Raw genomic sequence first — 22869 nt, forward strand, 5'->3', positions numbered from 1 at the left:
ACTTCCCCAGACCTTTTTGCCCTGCCTTTGGCAGCCATCCAGAGTCCTTTAGCTGGATGTAGGGGGAGCATTTCACTGTTGTTTTATTCTGAAGAAGCAGGATGTGACATCCCATAGATGTGATTACTCTGCTAGGAGCTTGGTCTTTTTTAAGAAAGGCTGATTCATTTCAGTACTTGTAACTGGGGAGAAAATCCATAGGTAATAGATGAGCAGTTTGGAGCTGACAGCTGCTCATCATTCTACTTTTTATAAATATTCGTGCCTTTTAATTTTTCTGGGAAGATAGAGACATAAACCACTGTGATCTTCTGGACTCTATTTATAAGCACTGTCCTCTAAAATTGGGAAGAACATGGAAGTGTCACATGTATAAAATATCTAATTAAAGTCTTTTATTCACCTCCAGCATAATTTCATTTTTTAAATTTTTGTATGTGTGTGGGGTGGGGAAGAATTGAGAGAAAATTGAGACTTGAGTATAGTACATACAGTAATTTAGCCACTTCAAACAGTTGAACAAATTGTACACCTGTAGTTAGATCGACAGTAATGACAGTGATTTAATTTTCATCAGCAAATTGCTCCCACTCTGACAGCTCTTTACCCGCAGTTGCCTACATCCGGGTTTCCCTAAAATGTTGCTGGACTGGGCAGGGCAGAGCAAAGATATTAAATGATTGTTGAAGATACAGAACCAAGGTGCCGATTACTCCACCTTAGCCCTCAGCCTTTTCAGCTGAGGTTAGGGGTTGAAGGTGAGCTTGTATTTCTTCCCCTGACCTCAGCAAGAAGACTTTCCATTCTTCTTGAACATTAGAAGTCAGACTAGAAAGTGAACCTTGGAAAATCTTGAGTGTGTTTCTTCTGTGGGCATCTTAGAAGGTATGGGTGTGCCTTGAGTATGGATTTGGTTCTAGACCACTGCAATAAATCAAGTCAGATTAATTTTCTGGTTACAGTGCATGTACGAGTTATGGTGACTCCGTACCATGGTCTACTAAATGTGCAATAGCATTATGTCTAAAAAACAATATGTGTGCCTTAATTCAAAAAGTACTTTATTGCTAAGTCAGTCAGGGTAAGGTAATTATCATATGATCTCTCTGATATAAGGAATTTGAGAGTCAGGGTGGGGGTTTATGGGAAGAGGGAGGGAAAAATGAAACAATGGAACCAGGGAGGGAGACACACCATAAGAGACTCTCAATCTTAGGAAACAAACTGAGGGCTATGGGGGGGTGGATGAGGAGGGACAGGGTAGCTGGGTGATGGACATTGGGTCGAGTATGTGCTATGGTAAGTGCTGTGAATTGTGTAAGACTGATGATTCACAGACCTGTGCCCCTAAAACAAATAATACATTGTATGTTAATTTTTGAAAAGTACTTTATTGCTAAAAAATGCTAAACACCTCGAGCTTATAAGTGAGTTGTAATCCTTCTGCTTGTGGAGGGTCTTGTGTCAATACTGATGGCATTGACTGATGCAGGTGGTGGCCGCTGAACATTAGTGTAGCTGTGGTGATTTCTTAAAATAAGACAGCAGTGACTTTTGCCACATCGAACAATTTCCTGAACAGTTTCTCTGTAGCATGTGATGCGGTTTGATAATATTATCCCCCTGTAGAACTTCCCTTAAAATGGGAGTCAGCTCTCTCAAACCCATTAACTGCTTTATCAACTGAGTTTCTTTAGTATTTTAAATCCTTTGTTGTCATTTCAGCAGTCTTCACAGCATGTTCATCAGGAGTAGATTCCATTTCAGGAAACTACTTTCTTTGCTCATCCATAAGAAGCAACTTTTCATTCATTAAAGTTTTATCATGTTGCAACAGTTCAGTCACATCCTAAGGCTCCACTTCTAATTCTCTTGATATTTCTATCACATCTGCACTTATTTCCCCCACTGAAGACTTGAACTTGTCAAGTCATCCATGAGTGCTAGAATCAAATTCTACTAAACTCCTGTTCATGTTGACAGTTTGACTTTTTCCTGTTATGTTCTTAATGGGATCTAGAATGGGGAATACTTTCCAACAGGTTTTCAGTTTACTTGGCCCAAATCCATTAAAGGAAACACTATCTGTGGCAACTGTAGCCTTATAAAATACATTTTCTTCTTATTATAATTAAGACTTGAAAGTCTAAATAACTCCTTGATCCATGGGCTGCAGAATAGATGTTACGTGAGTAAGCATGAAAACAATATTAATCTCGGCTTACATTTCCCTCAGAGCTCTTGGGTGACCAGATGCCATGCCATATCCGTAAGAAGTAATAATTTTGAAAGGAGGTTTTTTGGTTTATTTTCTGCCATGTCTCAATGTTGGTCTTTTTTTTTTTTTTAAGATTTTATTTATTTATTTGTCATAGAGAGAGAAGCGAGAGCGAGCACAGGCAGACAGAGTGGCAGGCAGAGGCAGAGGGAGAAGCAGGCTCCCTGCGAAGCAAGGAGCCCGATGTGGGACTTGATCCCAGGACGCTGGGATCATGACCTGAGCCGAAGGCAGCCGCTTAACCAACTGAGCCACCCAGGTGTCCCCTCAATGTTGGTCTTAACATACTCAGTAAACCATGTTGTAAATAGACAAGCTGTCATCCAGGCTTTGTTGTTCCACTTATAGAGGACAGGCCAAGTAGATTTAGCTTAATTCTTATGGGCCCTAGGATTTTTAGAGTAGTAAATAAACATTGATTTCAACCCAATGTCAGCAGTTGCATTAGCCCCTACCAAGAAAATCACTGTGTGCTTTGAAGCCGGGCATTGACTTCTCTGTAGCTATGTAGGACCTAGATGGCATCTTCCTCCAATAGAAGGGTACTTTGTCTTCATTGAAAACCTATTGCTGGGGCGCCTGGGTCGCTCAGTGGGTTAAGCAGCTGCCTTCGGCTCAGGTCATGATCTCGGGGTCCTGGGATCGAGCCTTGCATCGGGCTCTCTGCTCAGCGGGGAGCCTGCTTCCTTCTCTCTTTCTCTGCCTGCCTCTCTGCCTGCTTGTGATCTCTCTCTGTCAAATAAATAAATAAAATCTTAAAAAAAAAAAAAAGAAAAGAAAAAGAAAACCTATTGCTGAGTCTAGCCACCCTCATGGATTAGCTCGACCTTCCAGATAACTTGCTGCATTTTCTGTATCAGCACTTGCTGCTTCACCTAGCACTTTTCTGTTATAGAGATGGCTTGTTTTCTGAAACCTCATGAACCAATCTCTGCTAGCTTCAGATGTTCTTCTGCAAGCTCCTCACCTCTTTCTGCTTTCATAGAATTAACAAGTTTTTTAAGACCTCTGGATTAGGCTTTGGTTTAAGGAGTTGTTGTGGCTGGTTTGATCCTCTATCCAGACCACTAAAACTTTCTCCATGTCAGCAATACTATTGTATTGCTTTCTTACAATTTGTGTGTCCATTGGAGTAACTTTTCAGTTTCCATTAGGAATTCTTTGCATTCACAACTTGGCTAACTGTTTGGCATAAGAGGCCTGTCTTTTGGTTATCTCAGCTTTTGATATGCCATCCCCACTAAGACTAGTCATTTCTTAGCTTTTGATTTAAAATGAGACATGAGACTCTTCTTTCACTTGAATACTTAAGAGGCCATTATGGGGTTATTAATTGGCCTAATTTCAAAATCATTGTGTCTTGGGAAATAGACCAGGCCCAAGAAGAAGGAGAGCAGTGGGGGAATTGCCTACCAATGAGCAATCAGAATACACAAATCATTTATCAGTTAAGTTCAGTGTCTTACATGGGTGTGGTTTGTGGCACCCAAAACAACTACAACAGTAATATCAAATACCACCAATCATAGATCACCATAACAAATATAATAATGAGGGGTGTTTGGGTGGCTCAGTCAGTTGGGGTCTGCCTTCGGCTCAGGTTATGATCCCAGGGTTCTAGGATCAGGTCTAATGTCAGGCTCTCTGCTCAGCAGGAGTCTCTTCTTCTCTCTCTCCTTCTGTGCTCTCTCGCTCTCTCTCTCAACAAATAAAAAAAAAAAATTCCTTAAATGAAGCACAAATATAATAATGAAAATGTTTGAATTTTGCAAGAATTACCAAGTGTGACACAGACACACAGAGTGAGCAAATGCTGTTGGAAAAAATGATCCTGATAGAGTAGCTAAATGCAGGTTGCCACAACCTAACAATTCTAAGTGTGGCAAAGTGAAGTTCAGTAAAATGAGGTATTTCTGTGGGAGGATATTTTGATAGTACAGATGAAAGAAGGTTTTGAATCCGGGAGCAGCAGTCCTTTGAGAATGGACATCCATGGTAGATAGCAACTGTCTCGGGGAGATGTCCCCAGTTGATCTACTTAACCCCTTTGCTTCAATTTTTTTTCTTAGGCAAGGCAAGCCAAAGTTAAACGACTCTTTCGCCCCATCGAGGAGCTGAAGAAGGACTTTGAGGAGCTGAATGTTATCATTGAGACTGACATGCAGATCATGGTACGGCTAATCAACAAGTTCAATAGTTCCAGCTCCAGCTTAGAAGAGAAGATTGCTGCACTCTTTGATCTTGAATATTATGTCCATCAGGTATTGTATTTCTCTGTCCATAAATCTGACTTTTAAGTAACATCTTCAACAGCAAACCTCCCTATCCTAAATCCTAAGAAAATAGCACCAGCATCTTTACTCCTCTCTTAGGGCATCTAGTATTTTTAACCTAGGCCAATAGCTACTGTAGTAAGATCCATTCTAAAAGAAAGGGCCAACCTCTTTTTTCATTTGCTGTGTTACGTCCATTATATTTTCAGTACCTGTTACACAGCAGGGGCGAAACAGCCATGGTCCCTGTTTTATGTAACTTACAGTCTGGAAGAGGGAACAATGAAATCATGAACAACTGAACAATGAACAATTAACAATAAATTTAAACTTAAGATTGTGATAAAGGCTCCAGAGAGTAGTGTGGGAGTTTATAACAGGGGAACTTAGCCTAGTCAGAGGTGTTGAAGAAGGCTTTTGTAGATAAAGTTTTACTGGGACACAGCCACATCTATTTCTTTATGTATTGTTCTGTTGTTTTGGGTTGTTTCTATGCTACAGTGAAGAGTTGAAAGCTTGTGACAGAAACCCCGTGGTTCACAAAGCCACAAATCATTACTGTCAGACCCTTTGGAAGACGTTTGCCAGCCCTTGAATCAGAGTACCACAGGCAGAGGAACAGCATATGCAAAGATTTTGAGGTTGAGAATCATTGAGAAGATATGATAGCATAGATAAAGTGGGAAGGTTAGAGAGTCATAGAGGTGGAATTGGGAGTATTGTGCTCTTTATGATTTTATCCTTGATTTTAAGACCCATTGGAGAGTTTGCGGCAGGGAAAGGACTGATCACACTTGTGCCATAATTATAATAGTTAATATTTATTGAGCGCTGTTATAGAGAGGGCACTTATTCCAGTGTTTTGTATAAACCAATTTATTGACTTCCACAGCTGCCTTATGAGTGGATGCTGTTACTAGTTCCATTTTATCACTGAGGCAAATAAGACACAGGTCACACCTGATATTGCCCAAGGTCATCCAGTTAGTGAGTGGTAGAGCTGGGATTTGCAAGAGGGTCTGTCTGACCCTAACCAGTGCTCTTAACCTTTGATCACTCTGTCTCTCCTAGGATACTGGAATCATTTGAATGAAGCTCAAAAATATCTATTAGGTAGATCTAAGGAAAAGGAATAAGAGAAGTCATTTGTTTAAGTAAATTAATTTATTGCATCCCTGTTAAGTTCCAAGAGCTATTCCAGGCACTTAAAATACATCTGTGAACAAAATTGTGGAGCTTAGCTTCTAGTGGAGACAGGTAGATAATAAACATAACTAATAAGTAAATTATGGGTGTTGTGTTTAAAGTTGATAAATACTATGGGCAAATAAAAAGTAGTTAATGGTAAGGATTGGCAGTATTGGAAAGGAGCGTCTCAGGAGATGAAAGAAGGACATAGACGAAACTCAGATAAGGAGGGAAGATCATGGTCTGCCTTGTCAACCATGGAAGCGAATATGAAACTGGACATTATTAAAGGCTTTTGAGCAGAAAAAAAACTTGCTCTGACTTACTTTTAAAGGATCCCTCTGCTTGCTTTGTTGAGAATTAGACTGGAGGCAGGGGGTGTGGGCACAGAAACCAGATAGAAAGCTATTGCCATAATTCAGACTAGGGACGATGGTGGCCCAGGAAGACTGTGTAATCATAATCAAAAGCTTGTTTGAGATCCTCATCAAGACACAGATCTTCAACATCCTCCCACTCATGACTGCGTCCTTGTTCTCTATAAACTAGGCTAAAAGACATTCTTTCTTTCTTTAGGATTTTGCCAGCCTTTGTGGTGAGAGAGGATGAGTGTATACTGTATCTGCAGGAATTATGATGCGGCCTCTTCATCTTCTTCCTTTGCTCCTAACTGTTTCTCAGGACTCAAATAGCAGGTCTATGATCCTCTTAGAGAAAAAGTGGGCCTGAGTTCTCTTTCCTCTTTCCTGTGTTTCTCTTCAGGGTGAAAAACAAGAATTCCAACAGCTTTTCTGTTACAGATATTTAAAGGATTAAGGATCTTAGGGGTTATTGGCCAACTTAGTCCTGCTCTGATCTTGGCAGCTTTTATTTTTTCTCATTTAACATACTTGGGCGGATCTTTAGGTATCAGGTTTCTACAGACTCTTCCTTTAGCTGAGCATGAAAGGCCAAATGACTAGAGAGCTGATTATACCTAGAGGGGAATGAGTATACAGGAGGCCAGTAGGGCCCTGACAAAATGTTTTTTTTTTTTCATGCAAGTCTGGTGGTTATCTGGCAGTGTTACCTCTAGGGTGACATCCTATTCTGCTTTCATGGATTATGAAGTGGGGTAAACAGTTTCTTCAACATCACCTGACTCAGTCCCTAGGTCAGACCAAGAACCAGTTCTCTGGTGAGGCTTAACTTGCTCTCTTCAGAGGCTCCTGCCATATTGGAATTATTAAACAGGGTTTATGAAAAATATTCTGTGTGTTTAGAAAATGGTTGTGAGTTGCTTATGAGGTGCAGCTTCTCTCTGCCCAACATTCCATAGGGCAGTGTGTTTGCCTTTCCTCAATGTCTCCCTTTCTCTATTTACTGTTGTCTGATTGTCTGGTTCTCTCTTTTCTTCTGGAGTGTTGGCACAGTTCCTACTGTGTCCTTCCTCATACACTCCCTCCCTCTACCTTGAGTTTCTATCCACCTGTCTCACCCCGTCCTGAAGGCAGCCTGGGGAAACCTGTGGCCTTAGACCTAGATGTGGAGCTGCAGACCTGGGCCCTGATCATGACTTCTGTGTGATACTGAGCAGGGCCCAGATTTTGGAGCTTGATCTTCTGTGTATACAGTGGGCAGAATGACTCTTTTCTTCCTCGTTTTCAGTGAAATAACAAGTGAGAAAATGTATTGAAAAGGTTGAGAGGTGTATATAAAAGTTAGAATTTATAATCCCCTGAATTGTCTTTGTAGTAATGAAGATAAACTACATCTGCAACAGAACCTCTGTGACTGTGTTGCTTTGGGGCTGTCAGACTGGCAGCCATTCCATTAGGAGATCCTACCAGCATCGAGAAGTAGCCACCCCAGGCATTTCATGACAGGAGTCTGACCCATGGCTTTGTTATCCAGAAAACTTGGGGGAGGGGATCAAAAAGAGGCAGTGAGTTTTTAGATTTTAAAGCTGTGAGAAAGGAAGACTCATGAGGTATTATTGTACTTACCTCAGCAAACACCCAGCTCGGAGCCTCCCTATTTGGCTGGCCTATGGTCCAGTAATAACTCTTCGTAAGGACAGATTGAGATGGAAAAATCCCAGCCCTGACTTAGGGGCCCTGATAGCAGAGCAGACTCCAGAGTTCAGGACCCTGGATTGGCCATCTCTTCGGGTTTCTGGTACCAAGGACCCATTCATTTTGTTGGCACAGATACCCCAGGTTGCCTTTTTAACTCAACTAAGTATATTATTGAGCGCCTAAGTATATGCTCAGCACTGTTCTAGTCACTGGGCCTATAACAGTTGACAGGCAGACAAAACCCCTGTTCTTGTGGAGATTATATCAGAATATATAAAAATGATCCTATAAGTGATGAAAACGGTCTAGGTCTACCCAGAAACAGGTAGAGTCAAAGTCCTTCAAACTCAATTTCTCTGTTACAGTCTTTGTCTAGTTTGGAAGGGCCCAATCAGGTAGGAAACAGAGGCATCTGGAGGAAAAGGTGGATAGCAGTCACGGTGTTGGGCTAGCTTTCTACATTTTCCTGATGATTCGTAGAGTGGGATCAGACTGTGGGCAAGAGGCAGTCTTTGTAGCAACAGAGGTGTTTCCAAGGGAGACTGTAGTACTACATGGAGAAAATAGGATCCAGTGACCTTTCTGAACAAGTTGAGTTTTCTTGTTCCAGGATACTAACTAAGAAAGCCTGGGGAGTGAGATACCCTATAGAATAAAAGGGTAATACTTTAGACTGTCCTTGGAGCTTTGGACCTGAAAGGGTAGCCTAGACCAGTGCCATTTGATAGAATTTTATTTGATTATGGGAATGTTATGCACTCTTCAATAATAGCCACTACCCAGCAACTCAGGCCTAGAGAACCACCTTTGAGAGAGAGAATTCGTGCAGATTTTATCATGAATGTCCACAGAGTCAGTCAGCCTTAGACTGTATGAAGTGAGGAAGAGAGAGGACTTCTTTTTTTTTTAAGTGTTTGCTGCTTCCATTCCCCGCACTAGGACTAGACATGAACCGGAAGCATGACACCATTTAGAAGTCCTGATGATGCCAGATCTTTGTGTTAGCAGCTTGTTAGGAGCAAGCTTTGTGATTCATGATGGTTATAGAATTTTTCCAGGACATGTTTGGCATAAGCAAAAGCTAGGTGCCATTTCGGCCATTTCCCATGCAGGTGCTCATCAATCATGTTAGGTGAATTTGGAAGTCTCAAATTTAAGAATATAATTTGTTACTACAGATCTTTTCTAGCTGGTCAGAATGGCCACCATTACTTTTTACTTGACTTTTTAGGGGTTTTTTGAATACTCACCAAAAGAAAGGCAATAAATAAGAAGGGCTTTTCTTTGCTTGATGGCTGTATATACTAAGCCGTGCTTTTGTTGCAGATGGATAATGCACAGGACCTGCTTTCCTTTGGTGGCCTTCAAGTGGTGATCAATGGGCTGAACAGCACAGAGCCCCTGGTGAAGGAGTATGCTGCATTTGTGCTAGGAGCTGCCTTTTCCAGGTGAGCAGCACGGACGGACATCCCATTGGCCAGGATTGTTAGGGCCCTTCAGGTGACGTCTAGCTTTACTTTTGGCCTGATTGGCCTGGAGAAAGGTTACACTTGAAGTCTTGCATATCCCTATCCACATTTCATTGTACTCCTAATGAAACTAGGGTAAGAATTTGATTCTGTCCTTACTCCAAGTAGATAAGCATTTTTACCATGTTGTTACCGTGTGTGACTCTGTGTTCCCTCTCATCTTTTGGACATACAATAATGAATTTTAGGTCATATTCTCTGTTGCATTCAGAGCTAAAAAAAAAGTTAGACTACCCATAGCTGGTTGAGTGGAAGGGAATGAACTCTAAGAGTTGATCCTTTTGCAATCTACATCTAGTAGATGTATCTAGAAGCTACATCTAGTGATGAATAAATGTTGAACCCGACCCAGAAGAGCTTTGTGGGGGGGAATATATGCCTTCTCCTTATCATGTCGTACCAATCAACATGCAGTCAGGTATTTGTACTCTTTGGGTTGGGATTTGTTTAAATTTTAGTTAGTTTGGCTTATGTTAGAAGAGTGATAAGGCAAGAGAAATGGGGATACGGCATCACTTAAGACTGGATACAGAAAGATGTTTGGGCACCACATCATAATACTAAAAAAGTCAAGATGTCTTCAAGCGGTAGTTGGTCCATGGAGCCGTAGTTCCTTTAATTTTTGAAAATCTGCTCTTAGGACTATTTGTGCTTCTAAAATAGGAACCAGTCAGTATTCAGATTCTTGGTGTAAGGGCATGGGTAGTAGCTATGAGGGGATGCTCTGCTAGGGTGCAGGGATTACGATGTTGCAGGAGAAAGGCTATTGTAAACAGTTTTGCCGTTATAGGCTTTGTTTTTGTTTTTTTGTTTTTTAATTTTTAAAGATTTTATTTACTTATTTGACAGAGATCACAAGTAGGCAGAAAGCCCAGCAGAGAGGGAGGGGGAGGCAGACTCTCTGCTGAGCAGAGAGCCCGATGTGGGGCTCGATCCCAGGACCTTGAGATCATGACCTGAGCCAGAGGCAGTGGCTTAACCCACTGAGCCACCTAGGCGCCCCTGTAGGCTTTGTTTTGAAAAGATTTTCTTTGTCTTTCATCCATGCTTATTGTTACTTAATCAGAATCTCAGACTGGTGCCTCCTCACCGTGAAAGGCTGCTGGGTTTTTTCTCAGTAAATTGAGGGGCAGAGCTGGTAAGGCTGGAAGAATCTTTCCATGGGGAGGCTGAGGACTCTGCAGGCCTTCGTGCCCCTTATCACTAATCTGCTTGGATCTTCAGGCCCTGGTTATCCTGTGGTTATGTTCTTGACAGTGTAGGCTGTGGCTTCCAGGGCACTCTGCCTCCCTTGGTCTCACCTACCACACCCAGGCAGTCTCTCAGGAAGCCCAAGGAGATGTTTGCCTGTACATCTACTGGAAGGGTGGAGAATCTGTAAGTTTATCATAGGTCTCTGTGATTTCAGCCCTAGACTGAAGTCCAGGTTCTTATCCTTATGGCTTCAGAGGCTTGAGAACTTATGGAAGCTCACTTTTTATTTCTCAAGTCATGAAATAACTAAATCAAACATTATTAACCTCTCTCCCCAAACTCTTTTCGAAATTCTTTCCTCTAATCCCAAGTACCTTCTTTCCGTTTTCAAGATGAGCAAATTATCCTACATGTCCCTTGCCATTGCTTCTGGAAACACATTTCTTGGGGGAAACAGTAACATTTTGATGTTACATCTTATTTAAAGGAGACTAACCAAATGACTTGAGAAGCATGCATTAGGCCTGCTTAGCAGGCCATAACTCACCCAGGGGTGTGCCAGTATGCAGTGTTATTAAGACTTATCCATGATTGTATTAGCATAAGACCATGTTAACATTTATGTGGCATCACTAAAATTTAAATAGAGATAAATATAAAATACCGCAACTTAGTGTTTTGGTGACAAGCGAGCTGCTGTACTCAAAACATTCTAGCTGGGCTTTTGATGGCCCACTGGAGGGCAGTTACAGTGACAGCATGGTATGGCGCCAGAGCTTTTGGAAGCCAAAAGCAGGCTCCCTAAACATGAAAATGTCAGTGTTTTATGCACAGAGGAAGTTGGTACAAGGTAACTCTTTCTATGCAGAGAAGCAAGCTTCCGTGCTCTAGTCTCATATTCATTATTGACTCCTAATGTCCTAAGGGTTGGTTTTATAGCTCCCTACCTGTCCCGAGCATACAGTGTGTGTGTGTGCACATGCATGCATGTCTGATTGGATGAAGTTGCTCGTTGTCAAGAAGGCATTCAAGGGATAGTGAGCATGGAACCATGGAGTTCCAGGGTTTGGGGGTGTTATTTAGATAGCATTCCTTCTAGTTTTCTAGGAATACTGCTCATTCAGTCCAGATGTTTGAGTATATGGGAGAATGAGGCAGACCACTGCAACAAGAGTCAGAAAATCCAGGTTCAAGTCTAGTGTCCGTTATTTACTGACCGTTTATGCATGGACAAGTGATTTCACTGAGCCTCACCTTTTCATCTGTTAACTAAAGGCAGTGATAGCCATTCTCTGTATTTGGTAAGGTTGAGTGAACATGAAGTAACATACAGGTCCCGTGAAAAAGCTTATAGAGCTCCTGTCAGTGATGAGTGGTATTACATCATTGTATTCACCATGTGTTCTTTTTACTATGAATTTTCACTATAAGGCAATTTTTACTTCTTATGTTTTCACAGTACGAACCTTTATCTTCCTGATTTTCTTTTCAGCTTATGTTCTACCGCATATATTTCTCGGAGCTAATTTTGATGCATCATGAGGGTGTTTACTTGCTTACTTGGGTTAATTGCTTAATAAAGCCTCCACACACAATTCTGTGGATAAAGAGATATCTTGCCTCGTGTTAACCATGAAGCAATTATTCCAAGATCAAGAAGAAAGAGTTGACATAAATGTAATTGGCATGGCCACTGAATGTTACATGGCTCCTGAAATAGTCTGTTCCCTTATTTAAATATTATTCACACTAATTTAGGGGTCACAGACACTCATTTTCTGCTGTTTGTTGCCTTTGTGTAAGGCAGGTCATGCTCTTGCATAAGAAGATATGCAGAGATAAGGAGAATGGGGTCTGATGCCTTTGACAGCTTCATCTTTTCATGGTTTCTTTCCTTTCTTACATGCTTCCCCATCTCACTGCCCCTCTCTCACTCCCCACTCTCCATGTCCCTCCTCTTGCCTTCTCTCTCTCCATTCCCTCTCCTTTCTTCTTTAAGTCACTTATTTTCATTGGCCTTTCCCTGACCTGATAACATCTCATGAGGGCACCTGTGTGTACTATCTACAGTCTGACCTACCAGGAATCTTGGAGTCCCAGACAAGTCATTGTGCTTCTATGTGTAAGAAGTCTCACAAAGGTCTTGTGAATTTCAGAGGGCCTGCAGCCTTCTGTAATCTGGTTTTGGTTTTATTTCTCAAAGTAAGAGTTCTTTGGCTTCTCAGCCAAACTACCAGCTGCCTATTTTTATCTCTTATCTCCCTCTATGTAGCCTTTACCATTTAACTGTCAGGAGTTAAATTATCAAGAAACCGGTGTGCTTGCCCCAGGGAGCCCTGGCTTTTGCTCTCATGCTCCTGTCTCCATCATTTCTCATGTTCTATATCCATCTTTAGTAACTCACATTCTCATCTGCATATGTATGCATTATTATGCAATTAAATGGGATTGTAGGTTCTCACTGAATGCAGTACTTCTGTTTGAACTGTCCACAGTTTGCAGGGGTCATGGACCTGTGCCTGGTGCGAAAAAGGATGTACATGTGCCATCAGTCACACTGCAGTTATGTTCTGTTATGATGGATCTCCAGAATAGGATTCTGTTCTAGCCTCTCTTCTTGGCATCTGCCTTGGAACCTCCTTAGCAGATTCTGTGTTAGTTACATGTCTTTATAAAATGAATGTCTCCCCGACTCCCGACCCTGCACCCCCTTTTCCCATGCTTTGTTGGCTCTCTGGTTTCCTGTTATACTCCTCCCACTAAAGTTTTACCAATTCATTTTTTAACAAAGATTTTATTTATTTATTTGACAGACAGCACAAGTAGAGGGAATGACAGGCAGAGGGAGAGGAACTGAGCAGGGAGCCCGATGTGGGTCTTGATCTGTGGACCCCAGGATTATGACCTGAGCTGAAATCAGGCACTTAACTGACTGAGCCCCCCATGTGCCCCTTACTGATTCATTTTTAACCATTGGGCCAGTGTCCTTTCACCAATTCCCATTTCCATCTATTGACCTTCAACTTCGAGATTTCGTGGTGACCTTAGTGAATTTTAGTGCTCTCCTTCTTGATGGCTTTTGTGAGTTTGCTGGGCATTAACGCTCTCACCTGTATTGACCTTTATTTTTACTTCTCTTATCTGCTAGATATCTTGAAATTCATTACCCATTTATGTCAACATCTCATGTTCACTGACCACCTCCATATTCATATTTTCATCTCTCCTGTCGAATCTAGTTTTTAGCCTTATCATGACCTTTAGCCTCTGCACATTTTCCTGTTTTCCCATTCCATTAGTGCTACTCACCCTTTTCCCTCTTTCTAGGCTCCTTCCTCTTTGTCCACAATGTTCCCAGTTACCCACTGACCCCTTCCCACCACTACCTTAACATTGCCTCCAACATGACAACCTATATTTTCCTTCCCTTCCAATGTCCTCGAAAGAATAGGTAAAAAGGGATTCAAGTAAGTGCACATGACCATTATGTTCCTACTGTTCCTTGAATTTTTCAGGAGTATTTTGGAATCATTAACATCTATGTAGCAGTCGGCAATGTCAACCAGTATATTCCTTTGAAAAATTTACTTCTTGGGGTACCTGACTGGCTCAGTCAGTGCAGTATGAAACTCTTGATCTTACGGTTACGGGTTTGAGGGCCACTTCTAGAGATTACTTATAAGCTTTTTAAAAAAGAAGAAGAGGCGGGCGTCTGGGTGGCTCAGTGGGTTAAGCCGCTGCCTTCGGCTCAGGTCATGATCTCAGGGTCTTGGGATCGAGTCCCGCATCGGGCTCTCTGCTCAGCGGGGAGCCTGCTTCCCTCTCTCTCTCTCTGCCTGCCTCTCCGTCTACTTGTGATTTCTCTCTGTCAAATAAATAAATAAAATCTTTAAAAAAAAAAAAAAAAGAAGAAGAAGAGGGACGCCTGGGTGGCTCAGTTGGTTGGACAACTGCCTTCGGCTCAGGTCATGATCCTGGAGTCCCAGGATCGAGTCCCGCATCAGGCTCCCAGCTCCATGGGGAGTCTGCTTCTCTCTCTGACCTTCTCCTCGTTCATGCTCTCTCTCACTGTCTCTCTCTCAAGTAAATAAATAAAATCTCTTAAAAAAAAAAAAAAAGAAGAAGAAGAAGAAGAAACTTTACTCCTTGACTGCCATGTGATTATGGTCCCTTGGTTCTTGTATCTCTGGAATTAATTATTCCCTCTTCCTTACCTTTTATGGCAACTTCATCATCTTACTGTCTCATAATTATAGCTGTTCACCAAGATTTTTTTTTCTGGCATTTTCCCTTTTCTCTCCCAGTGGTTCTGTCTATTCCTGTGTTTCAAATCCTGCCTCATTGTGGATGATTCCAATATCTATGTTGAAGTCCAGCTTTTCCTCTCAAGTTGTATTCTCCATTTCTACCAGACTGTCTGACTGTACCTCAAACCCAAGGAGAAGAAAGTGGAATTAATTTTTGTCTCTCTAACAAACTAGGTTCTCCCTCCCACGATCTCTTATCTATTTTTGGCAGTATGATTTCGTAGTTACCCAGGCTGAAAACTTTTGAGGGATATTTGAGTCGTCTTTGTCCCATTTTAGTTGTTTAGTTGGTGAATGAATCTTTGGATTTTTATTTTCACTATTGTGTCTACTAAAAACTATTTGCCTTTTTTAAAATCTGTTTTAAGGAACCTTGATATTGTAAGGATAGCAACATGTTCAGGGAGGGGGTTCCCTCTTCCAGTGCTAGGAAATGAATAATCTGAACCAAAAACAGTAATCTCATTCTTTGTGCGTGTAGATTGATTTAGCAATGGGCATGTGACCTGGTTCTGACCAAAGAGATGTAAAGAGATGTTTCTTGAGAAGGTTTCTGGAAAGCTTTTTTTGCTTTCTTATAAAAAGAGAGATAGTAAAGAGACCCTGCCTACTCCTTCATGCCTTGACTGCATTTGTCTTAGAGCCTCAGCAGCTGGCTTAGACCCCTGAGGTGAGAAGCACAAGGACAAAAAGCCAACATGCTGAGGAATATAAACAATAGAGGGGAGAAGACAAGGAAGACTAGGTCCATTATGATATAGTTTAGCCACTACACTGATTTAGGAGCCAGCTATTTCCAGACTTCTGTTGTGAGAGATAAACATCTTTGTTTTTTAGAAATCACTGGTAGTTTTTGTTTTGTTACTTGTAATTAAACATATTCATATTAATAAAATTTCTGAACTGTGGCATAAATTCTTCATAGCATTCATCTCAATTTCCAATTATATCTTTGTTTGATTACCTGTTTATTTTTATTTATTTATTTAATTTTCTGGGAGGTTGGGGAGAGGCAGAGGAAGAGAGAGAATCTCAAGCAGACTCCAAGTCCAGCATGAGCCTCATGCAGGGCTTGATCTCAAAACCTCAAGATCGTGACTTGAGCTGAAATCAGGGATCAGATGCTTAACCGACTGAGCCACCCAGGCACCCGTACCAGTTTATTGTTGATGACCTTAGACTGTATGAGAAGAATAGGATTTGTTCTCTATCTTCATCTTCTTGTCTCCCTAGTATATAGTACAGAACCTTGAACTGAAAGCTAGGAAATAATGAATGATGAAATTAAAGGGTAAACTCGTACCTAGGAAATGAAGTGTTTCTCCAGATAGCATATGAGGGCTGAGTGGTAGTGCCGTTATGATTAATGATGCAATAGTGGATGATTCAGATAGCATTGCTTGACCCTTTAAGATCTGAAGTTGTGGAAATAAGTATGTGCCCCCCACCCGTGGCTGAAGGTCCAGAAAATTGAAGGTTAGAGATTGGGATGAGGTCAGGCACTGGAGATGCCAACATTTGATAGAAATCCAGGTCTGACCCCCTAGGACTAGTTCTGACCTCTTGACTCCAGGAGCTAACTGTTCACACTCCTCCTGTGACAGGGAGGTGTTCAAACCATTTTATATCTGATAAATTGACCCAGGGAGGTTGGATAGCCATCGCTCTTAAAGCTGCATTCAAAGTCTCATATCTTTTCTCAAATGGCAATTAATGACAAATAGAAAGTAAGCTCTAAGCCTGACCAGCCACCCGGACAACTGCAGAAACCAAGACTTCATTCTGGTGTGGGAGGCACCACTTTGCTTTATGAACTTGTCCTTTCAGTGTTTCTTTTGAATCTATCTCCGTGATGTGCCCCTGACTCCTCCACATCCTCTGTGTGGCTGCCTTCAAATATTTTCATTTATTGACTACCTCCTTCTTAATTTGTTCCTTGTGTAACTCCAGCCCACAAAGTTCTAACTTTTCACTTTATTATTGTTTGTTGTCTGGACTTCTTTTTTTTTTTAATTTTTAATTAATTATTTATTTAATTGACAGACAGAGATCACAAGTAGGCAGAGAGGCAGGCAGAGAGAGAGAGAGGAGGAAGCAGGCTCCCCGCTGTGCAGAGAGCCCGATGCGGAGCTCGATCCCAGGACCCTGGGATCATGACCTGAGCCAAAGGCAGAGGCTCTAACCCACTGAGCCACCCAGGCGCCCCTGTTGTCTGGACTTCTAAACTGATTCTTAAATACCTCTAATTCTCTGTGTATGCCAGTTCTTTCCTTTTCCCTAATAGAACTGAAAGCTTCTTGAGATTGGAAACTGGTTCCCAATTCTATGGGACCCACAGAACTTTATAGAGGGTATGTTTTAGAACATTTCGTGGTACAAACTAAATGGTCAACATGAAAGCTGAAACCACCAAAAGTCGGTGGGAGGAATCAAGCTCCTAACAGCAGGGAAGCTTTTTCTTTTCTTTTCTTTTCTTTTCTGTTTTGTTACATTTTTGTTCCAATGAATCTATATTATATTTATAATTAAAATTTAAGTGATAAGTAACAAAACAGAACTGGAGAACTTCTGTATCTAAAGAGTGGTGGTTTATATTTTCCAAGGAGCATTCTTGGTTCAGAATACTGGAAGATGGGGCGCCTGGGTGGCTCAGTGGGTTAAGCCTCAGTCTTTGGCTCAGGTCATGATCTCAGGGTTCTGGGGTGGAGCCCCACATCAGGTTCTCTGCTCAGCAGGGAGCCTGTTTCCACCTCTCTCTGTCTCTGCCTATTTATGATCTCTCTCTCTCTCTCTGTCAAGTAAGTAAATAAAATCTTAAAAAAAAAAAAAAAAGAAGAAGAAGAAGATTGGAAGATGCTGGATTGAATATTTAAACCTTTCAGGGTGCCTGGGTGGCGCACCTGTTAAGCGTCGGCCTTCAGCTCAGGTCATGATCCCAGGGTCCTGGGATAGGCTCCTGCATCAGGTTCCCTGCTTGGCGGGAAGCCTGCTTCTCCCTCTTCCACTCCTCCTGCTTGTGTTCCCTCTCTCGCTGTGCCTCTCTCTGTCAAATAAATAAACAAAATCTTAAAAAAATTTTTTTTTCAATCTTTCCTTAAATACTCAGTTGATCTAACAAACTATAGGGCCACTGTTTTGTATAACTAAAGGGGGAAATTAATAGCATCATAGTATATGTGGTGTGGTGGCCCTGCAAGAAAATGAGAGAAGTCCTGAAGACAAATAAAATGGAAAACAAATCCCAAAAGATACAGAACTTAGAACTCTCCTGGGGATGCTGCCATTCCCTAGTGGCCAAGAGTTTTGATTTCATGGCTCACTAAGCTGGGGGACAGGAGACAAAGGCTACAGTCCATGAAAAGAAGAATCAGAAAAATGAGAATTTCTTTTTTTTTTTTAAAGATTTTATTTATTTATTTGCCAGAGAGAGAGAGAGAGAGGTGAGCCACAGGCAGGGAGAGTGGCAACAGAGGCAGAGGGAGAAGCAGGCTTCCCGCCGAGCAAGGAGCCCAATGTGGGACTCGATTTCAGGTCGCTGGGATCATGACCTGAGCCGAAGGCAGCCGCTTAACCAACTGAGCCACCCAGGCGTCCCAGAAAAATGAAAATTTCTACCCAAAAGGAGATACTAAGACCATTTGGCTTTGAAGAGAAGGGAGAAAAATTCCCCAGAAAATTCTTCACTCAAGCCAGCCCTACAGTGCCTTTAGGCTGGAACTCCTATTCCTTGTATGGCCTGAAAATAGTCAAGCTATGAATTTAGTCTAAAATGGTTTCAATATGGGGCGCCTGAGTGGCTCAGTGGTTTAAGCCTCTGCCTTCGGCTCAGGTCATGATCTCAGGGTCCTGGCATCGGGCTCTCTGCTCAGCAGGGAGCCTGCTTCTCCCTCTCTCTCTGCCTGCCTCTGTGCCTACTTGTGATCTCTATAAAAAAAAATAATAATAAAATCTTAAAAAGTTTTTTACTAAAATGGTCTCAATAAATAATGAACTATAAAAAATGTTTGCAACTTATAAAGCATTAATACTCGTAATATTTATAAAGAGCACCTAAAAATAGAGAATAAACACAATTAATAACCCTGTAGAAAATGAGCTAGACACACACAGTTCACAGAATTTAAAAAATGTAAATGGCTTAGCCACGTGGAAAAAATACTCATAAGCAGAAAAAAACAACCAATAAAAACTACACCAAGATACTGTTTGTCACCTATCAGATTGACAGAAATCCAAAAATTGATAGCATACGTTTTTTGTGAAGTTGTCAGGAAATATGCTCTCTTAAGCATTGCTGGTGGAATTCCACCAAAATGGTACAGTCCTTATCGAAGGAAACTGGACAGTACTTAGCAAAATTGTATATATTTTCTTCCCCTGAAATGATACTTCTATTTCCAGAATTCTGCCTTGAGAATACATTGGTTAAAATATAAAAAGATACGTGTTTTGAAGGTTAGTCATCATAGTACTGTTTGTAAAAGCAAAAGGTGGCAATGTCCATCAGTAGGAAACTGACGAATGAACTGTATAACTTATTTCATGGAGTACTACATGGTCGTAGAAAAGATCGAAGAATATTTCTATATAATACATACTATTTCTACTGTTACATGTTCTAGGATATATTAAATGACAAAAAGCAGGTCAAGTATGAATAACTGCAATTAATTGTGATATGCTTATATTTAAAAAAATGAAGAATAGAAGGTTTATAGGGAGAGGGACTTTCTAATTATGCTCTATTTTATATAGTCTTAAACGCAGAATGTAAAAATCAAGAGCTAAATGAAATGTTTGGATCTATTTATAGAATTGGTGGCATAAGCCCACAGGGAGAACTATTTTGTATGATTTTACAACCTAATAATTTGTATGTCTCTGTTTGGATATATCCTAAAGACCAAAAAAGCCTGCAAAACTTCAGACATCTTACTGTTGATGGAAGTGTTGGTGTTGTTATTCTGAGACTGAGTTGTGGGATAAAGCAGATGAATAATTATGCTGGTTTCTCTGAGAAGCAGGATTTTCAACACAACAGAAGGGAAATACTAATGTAAAATTGGAGATTGTATAAAATCCCTTTTACTCCTGACTTTGAATTGGAAGTACTAGTAAGAACTCACGATGAATTTTTTCCTTAAAAGTGTATTTGTGGGGATGGGGAGCTCTGTCCTCTGAAAGGATCTAGGTAAAAAAATAAACCCAATACCAATGAGCGACTCTTACTCTACATTGTATTTTCTAAATACCATTTCTGTCTAAAATTGCATTTGCGACTAAAAGGAACCATGATTTTTTGGAGAAATTGCTGATGTCAAGTCTGTAGTAAGATGTGTACAGAATGATAGTGAATATCTTATCATGACAGAAAGTAAGGAAGCTCTCAAAGGCTGGTAGGATCTTGTGTGAAGGACTCAGGAGTCATTGTGAAATAGTTTCCATTGACTATAGATGGGATATTTTGAGTTTTAAGAAATGTAATAACTGCAATAAATTGCAGCAAATCAAATATATTTAAATCCCCAAGTTCATCATGATTCTTAAAAAAAAGTTAGGGCACCTGGGTGGCTCAGTGAGTTAAGCCTCTGCCTTTGGCTCTTGTCATAATCTCAGGGTTCTGAGATTGAGTCCCCCGTCAGGTTCTCTCCTTAGCGGGGAGCCTGCTTCCCCTCTCTCTCTGCCTGTCTCTTGGCCTAGTTGTGATCTCTTTCTCTCTCTATCAAATAAATAAATACTTTTCTTTAAAAAATTTCTTAAAAAAAAAAGTTAAACCCATCTCATTAGTCTTTAGAGAGTACCGTAGGAAACCAATAATGAAGAGTACCAAATAAATAGAAACAGTGAAGCATTTATCCTACCCTTCCATATGTACTAAACCTCAGTGTACTCAAATAGTTGATGAGGGGAAGTTTATAGAGAAATTCTAGCTAAAAAAGGAAGAATGATGCAATTAGAATATCATCATTTAGAACCTTTTTAAAAATATATTTTATTTATTTATTTGACAGAGAGAGAGAGCAGAAGCAGGGGGAGCAGCAGGCAGAGGGAGAAGAAGAAACAGGCTTGCCATGAGCAGAGAGCCCAATGTGGAGCTCGATCCCAGGACCCTGGGATTATGACCTGAGCCTAAGTCAGACATCTAACCAACTGAGCCACCCAGGCGCCCCGCTGACTTCATAATTTTAAAAGCTGATTTATGGGTCTAGGGAAGATTATTATACTGTTCATTCTCTACTTGAGTGTATATGAAAGTTTATATAAGAAAAAGTTTCTTTCTTTTTTTTTTTTTTTTAAGAATAGAGATAGAGAGATAGATAGCAGATAGCACAAGCAGGGAGAGGGAGAAGTAGGCTCTCCGCTAAGCAGGGAGCCCGATGAGGACTGGATCACAAGACTCTGGATCATGACCTGAGCCAAAGGCAGCCACTCAACCGACTGAGCCACCCAGGTACCCCATTAAAAAAAGTTTCTAAAGAATGTTCCAAGTTGGCAGAATTTATAGGTTACTAGTAGAACCATATATAAATCCTCTTTTGAGGAACAAATCTTAAATCCAAGCCTGAAAGCATCTCCACAAAGAAAAGAACTCCAACGATGATGAGCTCATAATCAAAATATCACAGAACAGTCCAAAAAATAAGACATCATCTGTGAAAGACAACAAAAGTAATGTAATCAGAATGGAGAAACTATAGAGAGTAAAATTCTGAAAGTACAGAATATAAAATAGTTCTTTTAATATGTTCAGAGAGATAAAAGATTTTATCAGAAGTATGAGTAAAGACGAGCACCTGGGTGACTCAGTCAGTCAAGTGTCAGCCTTCAGCTCAGGTCATGATCCCAGAGTCCTGTGACTCCCTCACCCTCTTCTGCTCCCCCTGCATGTGGTCTCTCTTTCTGTCAAATAAAATCTTTAAAAAAAAAAAAAGTATAAGTAAATAATAGTACACTATCAAAAATGGCAATGTCCAGGAAGATTTGGAAAAGAAGTAGAAGATAAAATAATTGCAGTTAAAAATTCAGTATTGCTAATGCAAACAACTGGTCGGACACAGCTGAGGAGTGGTTAAGCAAACTGGAATAAAGAATTGAAGAAATCGGGTGCCTGGGTGGCTCAGTGGGTTAAACCTCTGCCTTTGGCTCAGGTCATGATCTTAGGGTCCTGGGATCGAGACACACATTGGGCTCTCTGCTCAGCAGAGGGGCCTGCTTCCCCCTCTCTCTCTGCCTGCCTCTCTGCCTACTTGTGACCTCTCTTTCTCTCTGTCAAATAAATAAATAAAATCTTAAAAAAAAAAAAAAGAATTGATGAAATCACCCAAGGTGCAGGATGGAGAGACAGAAATGGAAAAAGGAAAAAGAAGTTAAGAGATAGAAGAGTACGACTAAAAGTTTAATGTGAGTTCCAGAAGGATAAAGAGAATGGGGGAGAGGCTATATTAAAAGAGTTTTGGTTGATACTTCTCCAAAATTGTCAAAAGACATGAATTCTAATTCAAGAAGCCTACTGAATCTCAAGCAGGATGATTAAGAAAACAATGTTTTCTGGCAACATAGTGAAACTATGGAAATGTGGGGTTATGAAAGCAGCTGGAAAAAAGACAGATTTGCTGAAAAGTATTAGGAGTAGCTCTTGGCAAAAAGGAATATTCTTAGCCTAGTTGCCTGGACTGAAACTTAGGCTCTAATGTTCTTTTCATCAGCTGTATGCAGTAGTTGCCACCATGATTCCATTGCCTTTGACATTCCTTTCTTGGTTCTATATGCATTCCATTAGCATCTGGATTTAAGGAAGATTCTCCCCCAAATTAGGGGTACTTAAGGTCTGCCACATTTCTATTATTAAGTGTTTGTTGATAGGCTGAGATTATTGAAAAGAGGATAATTCAGCTTTTTGAGGAGAGAAAAGAGTGGAGCTACAGTCTGGTAGAGAGGCAGCCAGGGATTTAAAAAAATTATTTCATCCCGAGGTTGCCTGGGTGGCTCAGTCAGTTAAGTGTCTTCCTTCAGCCCAGTTCATGATCCCAGGGTACAGGGATA

General features: G+C 40.9%; 1 protein-coding gene across 16 annotated transcripts in view; it reads left to right on the forward strand.

The window, feature by feature from the left end:
* SIL1 (SIL1 nucleotide exchange factor) overlaps positions 1-22869 on the forward strand; it is a 208456-nt gene that overhangs the window by 132765 nt on the left and 52822 nt on the right. For all 16 annotated transcript variants that reach the window (XM_082725574.1, XM_082725565.1, XM_082725562.1 and 13 more), the window contains 2 exons: positions 4348-4539; positions 9123-9244. In XM_082725574.1, the coding sequence (XP_082581700.1) occupies positions 4348-4539; positions 9123-9244 (314 nt within the window). The remainder of the gene's footprint in view (positions 1-4347; positions 4540-9122; positions 9245-22869) is intronic.

The sequence above is a fragment of the Mustela nivalis genome, assembly GCF_964662115.1.
Source record: "Mustela nivalis genome assembly, chromosome: 3".
Lineage (NCBI taxonomy): Eukaryota > Metazoa > Chordata > Mammalia > Carnivora > Mustelidae > Mustela > Mustela nivalis.